The sequence below is a fragment of the Euleptes europaea genome, chromosome 8, assembly GCF_029931775.1.
Source record: "Euleptes europaea isolate rEulEur1 chromosome 8, rEulEur1.hap1, whole genome shotgun sequence".
NCBI classification, from domain to species: Eukaryota; Metazoa; Chordata; class Lepidosauria; order Squamata; family Sphaerodactylidae; genus Euleptes; species Euleptes europaea.
Window position 1 is genome coordinate 29,117,673 of NC_079319.1, and position 10,725 is coordinate 29,128,397.

General features: G+C 39.7%; 1 protein-coding gene across 1 annotated transcript in view; it reads left to right on the forward strand.

Moving 5' to 3' along the window:
• Positions 1-10,523, forward strand: part of PIP4P2 (phosphatidylinositol-4,5-bisphosphate 4-phosphatase 2) — a 28,120-nt gene extending 17,597 nt beyond the window's left edge. The window contains exons 5-7 of the mRNA XM_056854396.1: positions 1,836-1,888; positions 7,663-7,753; positions 9,773-10,523. Of these exons, the coding sequence (XP_056710374.1) occupies positions 1,836-1,888; positions 7,663-7,753; positions 9,773-9,916 (288 nt within the window). The 3' untranslated portion in view covers positions 9,917-10,523. The remainder of the gene's footprint in view (positions 1-1,835; positions 1,889-7,662; positions 7,754-9,772) is intronic.
• The last annotated feature ends 202 nt before the right edge of the window (positions 10,524-10,725 follow it).

Genomic DNA, 10,725 nt, shown 5'->3' on the forward strand with positions numbered 1-10,725 from the left:
CACCAGCTTATCTGGACAGCTTTGTTGTTGCATTTAGTGCAAAAGTATCTATCTTCTGATGCTTACAGTATTCCCCTAGAAGTCTCTGGGATTATTTTGGATAAGAGTTTTGAGTATTGAAGCCCAATATTGCCAATGGGGCCGGATGGATCTGAGGCAACAGCAACACAAGAGGAGGCCCCTGCTTCCTTCCATGTTGTTCTCCTCCCCTGAGTTTGGCACCCCAAGAAGCTACTTGGGCTGTGAATCAGCACTATGGCCAAAAGAAATAGAGCCAAGATGGTGCTCATGTGCTCTTGGCAGTGTTATGGATGCATATTTACATCCAAGCATTCTTGATTTGACTCATTCTTTCTTCCCTTCCTGTCCCCCCTCCCTTTCCCAAAGAAAACAACTGCTCTTCTCAATCTGTCTTCACTAAACCAACTCTATCATCACAGGGGCGTATATGTTGAATAAGGGGCACTTATGTACCTGGGGTGCAGGATCTGAAGAGATGCATCCAAGAGACTGAGTATGAGTGGATTTTTTTACTTTTTCTTTGAACAGCATGCTTCTCTCCATTCCACGTGCAAAGTTGCTTTTGTGTTTTGAAAACCCAAGTCCGAAGCCTGCTTGGGTATATAAACCTGGTGAGATTCTTTGGCTTCTGGAACCTATCTTATTATGAACTAGGTGGGATTGGGTAGAGCAAGAAATTCAGGTTAATCCTTTCAAGTAGTAAATTAACTTTGAAATATTCTTGACATTACTAAGAGCTGCTTGGTCAATCCTGCTATAGAAGTAGGGACATAATTTAGGAAGGGCAAGTGGGTACAATCGCTTCTCTCCCATTGTTTCTAACCACATGTGATTACGCCTCAGGAATAGCAATGTATCTGATAACTCACTGATTCTACATGTCTAGTGGCTTTTTAAATTTTTATCTTATATTCTAATAGCAAAAGTGGTAAGAAAATACATACATCAACAGATAGTGCTTAGTAAAAATGCCCTCCTGAATAATTCAGTTTTGCATAGTTGTTGGGGCCACAACAGAAAAGGCTTGTGTATGGGCAGTTGTTGATCCCGTACATTGACAGGGTGGTACCTGCAGAAGTCCCTGATCAGGTGAGTGAAGCTGTAATGGCAGAGCATAGGAGAGCTGCTGATATTAACTGAGCTGTGGCATCCTGCATCAAATGGTGTTTACATGTAGACTTTGAGGGGAGACTTATGTACGGTGCATTACAGTAGTCTGATATGCAGTCCACAAGTAGATTACAGGAGTACATTAAAAAGGCCAGTAAGACAATGAAATTAAATCAGCCTTTTATTTATTTTTAAAACATAGCAATAACTGATATAAAAGAATGGAGGGAAAAATCAGTTAAGTGTAGCATTCCCCCCACTTCCCACGACTGAAATCTGAAATTGTCTGTATATTTTAAAATTATCTTTACACTAATAGTAAACTTGCAGTTTCTAGCTAGAAATTATGAACAGCCCAGTTACCAACAATGCATTTAGTGGCTGATCCTCCCTCATTTCAAAATGAGGGCAATAGTCAAATAAATGACATCAAATTGCTCCTGCAGCCACCATCTGTAACCAGAGCTTGTAATTTCAGACATTCTCATAATTCGCAAGTCATGGGAAATTGTTTTGTATGGAAATCCCAAACCACAAAGTATGGTGATATTGCGTGCAAAAGGGCATCCCAGTGACGGAAGAAAATGAGAATCAAAATATTTTGCTGTGATCCCGTGACATTTAACATGAAGTAAAATATTCACACTGGCATTTTTTTCAACTTCCTTTTTTCTCTCTTTCCACCCCCCCCTTTTTTTTTACAGTGGATGGAACTAAGGTTTAACACTTTGGCAAAGTGCCCGCATTGCAAAAAAATGTAAGTTCCAACAAGTGCTGCTGCTGTGTGTATTTTTAGGGCGACATTGATTTTATTCATTAGGTCTCACTGATGGGTAGATAGTTATTTTCTACATCTGAAAAATATTGATGATGAAGGTCACTTCACCCTTCCATCTGCTTTCCTCCCCTTCCCAAGTCAAGAGCTTTTGAAAATTCTTGCTTGATTGCAGCTGCTTGGATAATCATTGAAAGGAAAGCTGAAATTAACAAAGCCTGGATTGTAAAACTATCTTATTCTGTTATAGTCCATAGAAATATTTTCAGACATAGAAATAAAAGTGGGGGACGGACGGACATGGAGTAGCAAAGAAGCTCTTTGGTAGTTGATCTAGAAAAATATGCCTGGCTTTTAATTTGTGTGAAGATTAATGGGTGGCTCTAGTGATCCAGTCATGCAAGGGATGCAGAGCTTCTGCTTTCTGCTCCTCTCCCATCAGTCCCTTCCAGCCCTGGCAAAGTTGATTCCTGGGGTGAGGGGACCCTTGTGGACTAACAGCCGTCTGGGACAGTGGGCAGCAGTGAGGAAGAAGGAGGCTGCAAAAGTGCTCCCTCCTCTTCAGTCAGCTGAGAAGGGAGGTCAATTTTGCTTCCTTCCCTGTCCTTACTGCAGCCCTCTGACCCTCATGGTTGTTGCGCCACGTGGATTCTCTCATCCATGGAAATCAACTTTGCCTAGGCTAGAAGGGACTACGGGGTGGAGAAGATCTGCTACTTCACTGGCCTCCACTGATGGATTGCTGGTGGATCCCACCCTAATTCACCATCTCTGCCAAAGTATTAAATATTGTGGTAATTTTGATAGGACAGTTATCAGATAGTATTGGTATAACTGAGTATTTCTTGCAGGTAAATAACTGGTTTAGAACCAAAAAGAAGCATCCAATGTCAATTAAGGAGCCTTTCTGGAGTGGTAGTCATTTACTCATTTCAGTAGTACCAGCTGATGTTAAATACAGTAATGGCTTTGTTATCTGGCATCCAAGGGGAATAGGGTTGCTGGTTAATCAAGAGTGCCAGATACTCAAACTTAGCACTCTGCACTGGCCCCTAACCAGAGAAATCAATAGTGGTCAAACCTCACCCCACTGGGAACACTGTGCTGACAGCCCCTATGCCTGGCAGGACACTTCCTCTGAGCCATCTTATGCAGCAGGCAGTCAGGTGGGCCAGCTGCCCAGAGTTCATGAACGATAAGTGATTCCTTTAGCATTTTGGTGACTTGGTATACTTGTGGTGGCTGTGAGGTGGTTGTCCTCTTGGTATGCTAATAGAAGAATGATGAAAACTCAAGCTAGTGGCTCCATGGCAACTGTAAGCCTGTTTCACTACATGGATGAACACCACAGAGGTGTGTGCAGCTCTTAAAACATTTGCAGAGTGTGCTGGTTCAATGATAAATCTGTGCAGGGTACTTGGAGATCATGGTACATTATATGGAAAGAGCAGCAAATAGCAAGGTGTGTGAGGAGGGGTACAGCAGAAGACCTGCAGCCTGAATGAAAATATTTTTTTGGGTGAGAGATGGGTGAATGCTCTCTCCACATTTTGAAGCTGTTATGGGGCAAGGAACAAAAAGAAAGCAGGAAACGAGAGTACTAACACCATCCTTGTTAACTATGTTTACTTCATCTGTCATCTGTCAGCAATGCTGATTCTGTGACCTTAGGCAGATGATGAGAGGGAGGGCATCTTGGCCATCTTCTGGTCAGTAGGGGTGTGGAGGGGGGAGGTAGTTGTGAATTTCCTGCATTATGCAGGAGGTTGGACTTCATGGCCCTGGTGGTCCCTTCCAACTCTATGATTCTATGATTCAGTTCTTTCTGCATCTAGTACAGAATCTGAACCAAGTTTAGAGATACCCCATTAAACCCACTGGAGATTATTTCAGATTGTTAGGAGACCAGCAGTTATAAAACTTTTATTCAGTGACTAGTTGAAGGTGATTTTGAAAACATCTGGGAATTGGATACAGGTGTGCCGTCTGAGTTCTTTTTGTAAGGTTCAACTTGTGTTGCTGTAGGGGGACATTTGTCCCCCAGTGAAGCCTAATATTTCAAGCACACTTGTAAGCAGATGTTTTTATTTGTACTTCATCTTTCCTCCAAGGAGCTCATGTGATATACATGGAATCCCTTACTCCCACTTATGCTCCCAACAATCCTATGAAGTAACTCAACTTGAAAGAAAATAACTAGCCCAGGTGCACCTATTGAGCTTCGTGGGTGAGCATGAATCTGGGTGTCTTGGTTCTCAGACCAAATATTCCATCTGCTACAACAGTAATGCTTTATTTAAGGTATCCAGTTTAATCCTTCATTTTTACTTGGTGTGTGTTGGCTGAGTCAATCAGTTTAAGACAAGTATGTGGTGTTGTCTGATTAAAGAAGCATGACAGTCAGTTACATGCACATAAAGATGTACTATTGTGATGTTATTTGACACTTGTGTCTATGTGGACTATTGGTGTGGCCTGTAACTCAATGCAACACACTATGATATGCAGTTCTCAGATTTAATTCTTGTGCATTTTAATCCCACTCTTCTTGTAATGAGCTCAGTGTGGCATAAATAAGATTCTTCTTTCTTCATTTTATCCTCAACACTGGGGTAGGAGAGGCCGAGAAAAACTGACTGGCCCAAGATGCCCCAGGAAACTTCATGGCAGCTTGGGGATTTGAACCCTGTTCCTAGTCCAACACTCTAACCCCAGCACCATAATGACTATTACCCTTCTTTGCACCTCAATAATATGTTACGTTTGGTAACACATTTAAGAGAATGGAGACTTCACTGAGCTAGTGTTTAGCACTGAGGTGTTTGTTTGGTTTGATGTTAGTCAGATAAATGACTGAACTTTAATTCTTTCAGTTGAATAAGGTTTGTTTGATACAAATGCATGCTCTGGGGTTAGGGCAGGGAGCAAGATATTCATTCTTACATAGAAACAGTATAATATATAGTCACATTTTCCTACATGGAAATAATCATTCCTTTGAAAACCAAAATTACATGTAAAGCAGCTTTCAATATCTGTGGAATTCACAGATCACCCTTTTGATAGAAGCTTCATTACAGCGATGTCTGGCCCAGTAGAAAGCTTTGAACATCAGCCTGAAAGCCTCAATAAGCAGTGCTCCACTGAGTTTATCTTTGCCTTTTCAGTTTGAATACTTGGAAATGCCTTATTGTAGTAAAGCTCCTTAAGCCAGTCAATTTGAAGGTATTCCAGTAAGATTTTTTTTCTAAATTCTAGTCACACGCTAGTCATATGGACCTTTTCTGAATGTTTAGTTAATTTGAGCCTTGGAGTTTCTGGTTGATCACATGGTAATTTAGTTGTTTGTTTTTTCTATTCTGAATTCCGACATATATAAATAATGTAATTAAATTAATGACCACAGCTGTCTCTCTGTAACTTGGCTGGTTTGGCCCTTAATGCAGTATAAAACTCATACTTTGAAACAAACTGTGTTTAGCATTGCCAAGTTTGAATTGTTGTTATGTATTCAGAATTGCCTAGGGAAATAGAGGAGAGTACACCCTTCAATTATTATTTTTCACTTTAGTCCGTGTATTTTGTCAAATAATAAAGATCCCCCTCCACTTTTCACACATGCTTCAGCTTATAGTGTTCAATTAAATGAACTACTTCTGCTGAATATTTTCCAAGTGACCAGTTCTGGACTTATGATATAGACTTCTTGTAGAATAATGACACACCGCTGCTCTCATTTCATAGAAATGAACAGAATAATTACGGTACACGTATTGCTAGTTTGCTTTGTCAAAGGATATAACACAATTAAAAGCAACAAATGACTAAAATAATACCTGTGCATTCTAATAGCTTCCCTTCCTATCTCTCAGCTACTGTGTAGTCAAGTCACCAAAAGCTGGTCAAAAAACATCTTTAAAATACTGATGAATGAGGCTCCAGACTGTGAGCTTCAGTATGTCTCCAAAGAAAGGGAGCATGTAAGGACATTGTTATGATGGCACTTCTATGTGCTCTTGCAGTTATGCAGTAAACCTAGCGGTATTCTTCCAAGACAAAACACTCACTAATAACCAGGGGTGTGCACTCACTGCTGTGCCACACACAATTTAAACTTGGACAAATTGTATTTTCTGCTTTAAAAAAAATAAATTCTGTACTAAGTAAAACCAAATTCTATAAGTACGAATGAAGCAAATTATCTTGTATTTTTCATATTTTTCAAGAAATAGTCTGAAAACCAACACAGTAAAGTGACAACTGATTTCTGTACCAGATATCCCATTCTGTTTGTTATCAAATAGCAGAAGACATAGAATTGGTAACGGGTTTCCTTTTACAGCCTACATTCCCATTTCAGGGTAATAAAAATACTATGGAAAATCGATTTGAATGCTGTTCTACTTAGAGAACGTATCTGACCAATTCCTCTATCCCCCCAGTTTGATAGATGGGAGGTTACATTCAGCCATAATGCATTATTTGTTCAGGTCCAGTAGTATATAAAGTAAAAACTGCATTTTCCCCCAGTGTAAATGCCAAGAAATGTTGTCTTGAACCCAGGGAGGGGAGGGGAGTTGTAAAGTCAGCCTGATATGATAGTACTGACAAGGTAGGGGATGAACAGCTTTACTAACATATGCTCCCTTCTTCCAGGCACTGGCCCAGAAACTAGTACTGTATTTATTGACCATTAGCTGCTTATCTGGTGTGAATCCCATCCCAATCAAGTTAGGATGATCTGTGTCTGCTCTAACATCTGCAGAGAACATTTCAGGAAGTATGTTTTGGGTTGGAGGCATATAAGATCAGTTTAGAATGTGCACTGCCACTTTGGTTAAGAGGAGTGGTAACAGGACACTACTATTGACATATAAGGTTTGAGGCATGGCAAGATGGAAGGAAAAGAGGAGGCATGAGTGCTCTTGCTCCATCTTGTCATCTCCTCAATGTGAACAAAGACAGGAAGTGGTGCCAGTTTTGTCTTCCTCCAGTTAGTGCATATTAGTCATATCAGTAATAAATGCAACAGCTACTGTTATGTGCTTCAGGATGAGCATGTTGACCTAGCTTGTATCACTAAGAACTGGTCAGTGATTCTCGTGGGAGCGCCTTTGGCCTAACTGACTCCAGTGTAATATTCTGGAATGTATCAACCTAGAATCTGAAGGTGATCAAGGTGAGCTAGGGTTGCTCTTGGAGAAAAGATCTGTATAATCAATTGGCTGAACCAAAAGGCTGTGTGTGTTCCTTGTAGGTAGCAGGAAAAAAGTGGAGGTTCTGCCTCCCCCACTATTGCCTCTAACACTTCTTCTGGCAGGGTAGTTCTATTTAGTCACAGTTGCTAATAACCATTGATGACCTGTCTGACACAATTTTTTTTCTAATCCCCCTTTAAAGCAAATTAAACTGGAGATTGCCATCACATTCTATGGCAGTGAATTCCATAAATTAATTACTCTTCAAATGAAAAGTACTTTTTTTTGTTCTGATCTGAATCTGGGGCTCATCAGCTTCATTAGGTGCCTGCAAATCCTAGTATTATGGAAGAGAAATAAGAAGTTCCCCCCACATTCTCCACCAGTGAAAATGAATGCAAACAGTTCATTCAGTTTCACTGCAGTCTTCCTTAGCAACCCTTTTGTCATCCAAGGGCCCATTTCCTGTTTCTGGTGTATTTAAAGCAATATTTCTGAATTCCATGTTAAACCTGGCTTTGTGCTTAATTTTTGTCCTGCTGTACTGTTTGTTTTCAGCTCTTCTGTTGGATGTGCGCTCCCCCGAAGACGCTGCTGTGCATACATTACCATTGGAATGATATTTATCTTCATTGGAGTTGGATTAACTGTGAGTAGTATGATTAATGGTATGCTGCAGTTGAACAAAGCCAGAAGTATTTTTGTAGCTAGCCAAACCTCTTTAAATTTCTGGGAGTCTACAGTGTATTGATAATGTATCCTAAAAATAAAGAATTTGTGAGCAAATACCCAACAAAATATATTTTAAAAACACTTCAGTTCACTTCAGCTTCTATAGGTTGTTCTTCAGAAACATGATGCCTATCTTTAAGAGTAAACATGGGAAAACAGCTGGTCTGTGTGGGTGTGAAACTCCTCTTTGCATGGTTCAAACGTATGTTGGCAGCTGACCAGTATCTTTAGATATGGGTCTGCCCCAAGCAGGAAGTGCAATTTGAAGTGTCCAGAGTGTGTGGGCTCTTCAGGCACATGCAGTGGCTTTCCCCCCACTAAAGAGCGTGAAGGTATGGAGAAGGGGGAAGAGTTCCGTATACCTGTCCCCACACCCTTCATGTAAGAACTCTGTTTAGATATGTTTAAATACAAGACTGGTGCCATCAGTCAAGTTGGTTGGGTCTTCCTTTTCCTCTGAAGCCCTGCTTAGTCTGGAGCAAGAAGAGAGAAAGTTTAATAAAAGTGAGCGTCCCATAACTTAGTGCACTACACATATAAAAGAACTGCTACTTGCCTAAACTCTTCTATGCCATAGACACACAAGTTCAGTCTGCTTCCATGTGGTAGTGATTCCCCATGTAGCTTTCATTGGCAATGCAAACACAAATGCATTTGTAGCAGCAGCAGATCATCATCATGGCAGTTTCTACTGCAACCCAGCCCCCGGCCACTAATCCGCATGCCAAGGGCTTTTACAAGATTTTTTTGAAAATTGTGAATTGACATATTGCTCCTCTAAATTCCCAGCTTCATTTGTATAAAAGTAAGTCTCCATCCCCCTTTCTTATGGAGATAAGGGAAAAATGGATGATATGGGGAATAATGTTGTATGCATGTCCCAAAAAACCCACTCTTAACTTGGAATGCCAAACAGGAACAAAATCTCCATGTGATTGCTGCCTCTCTTGCTGATATCAACAGTAACAAAGGAAGTAGCATGGAAAAATGCAAGTCCTAGTTTCCTGAACTTTCACTATGATCCTGAATAGTTACAAAGATTTTTCTCTATATATTTTAATTTGTCTTTAACTGCAGTAGGAACTTGTTCCTCTAATTTAGGCTACAATCCCATGCACACTTATCTGTTAGTAAATACCGCTGAACTCTGTATATACAACCATACGATTAGTTTGCAAATATATTACTTATTGCTAGAAAAACCAACCTTTATTGATTATGCTAGTTATTATATACAATGAAGGCATTCTGTCACCTTGAATGTTTTCGTATTTGCCCCTCTAAAGACAAATGTAGCAAGAACAGCAAAATTCCTCAGAAAACAGTTGGAGTGTTACAGTGGAAGCTTCCCTCCTCCAGACACTTAAAATTAGAACAAGTACAAGCAGTGACCTGCAAGGACTTGTGGGGGGCACTTCATTTTCCTTCCCTGAAAGCCACCATACCCTCCCCTTATTTGTTGCTTCCTTCCTTCCCACCCACCAGCCAACCTACCTTTATCTTACCCCATCTTTAGCTTTCCCACCTTTTGGCAACCTCTCCCTGGGAAAAATCTGGTCAGGTTGTGCTGGCCACCATGCCCAGTTGCATGGGAACCCATAAGTTCTCAAAATAATTTAATTCCCATATTTTACCTATTTATCTCACAGCCCAAAAATAAAGTGCAGTTTAACTAAGGCTCTATTTATTGGCACAGTCTTTAAGAGCATCTTGTAACTGTTTCTGCATCATAGAAAAACATGTTCTGGAGTGCAGAATGACTGAGTTATCTAGATGTGGCCAAAGTAAGTTTATGCATTGAATGTGTTGTACAAGGATCAAATGCTTCATGCCAACTATTTTTCATTTTTGATATGAATCTTAATTTATATAGAACATCTGAAGTTTTAAAATCAAAGTATTAATTCCTTGTGCTTTTCTTGTTCTTTTTATATAGGTTGGTACACAAGACTTTGCCAGAAATTTTCATGCCACGTATGTTTCTTGGGCTATTGCTTACCTCTTAGGCTTGGTCTGCCTAATTCGAGCTTGTTATTGGGGAGCCATAAAAGTCAGTTATCCAGAACACAGTTTCGCATAGTCTCCTTAATGGTAGCTTATAGAAAGTGGGAATCTCTTGAATTCCAATAATATGAGCAGAGTAATTTAAACTTTTTCCTTTAATGTTTCCATTCTGTTACAAATAGTTTTAAGACTGGGGAATCCTTTAAGAACAAATGTTAATTGCACTACATTATATGCAAATAGTTTGTTTTGCTGCTAGATTCTCAAGCTCTGAATACTAAAGCTTTGTTTACACAATCATACATCTGTCTTAAAAGTACTGCTGTATTGAACTCCATCCTACAGTATTCTTTTTCTGTATAAAACATTGGTCTGTGCCCTTTGGGTATGTGTATGCAAAAAGCAAGAAGTGTTTATAAACGTTTCTACAACTGCTTCACATTTGTAAGTACACTTTAACAATCAAAGTGGCTTGCTTTAAAATTTAAGCAAAAAGCATTTTGCTTGGACTGCTTACTGTAACGTTTGCCTAAGATCAGAGTGGCTTTACTGAGTGTGCATCATTTTTGAAGAGTGGAGCTTTTGATAGAGTGACATCATTTGTAAACACCACATGCTTTCAGATTTCCAGGTCAAGAAATGCAATATTTTGGTAGTCAGACTTTAAAAAGTTCTTTTATCCACAATTAGAATTCGGGTAATTTTTTTCTTTTTTTGAAGGACCCTGGGACTTAATATTTTTTACCTTTTTACAGCAAAATCCTCAAAGCCATGATTGGAGTTATGAAACAGTTATTTGTATGAGTTCCTTTACAGGGTCTAAGTAAGGGAAGTATTTGATATGACTTGTTTTATAAATGAAGCTGACTATAGGGTGATGTAGGG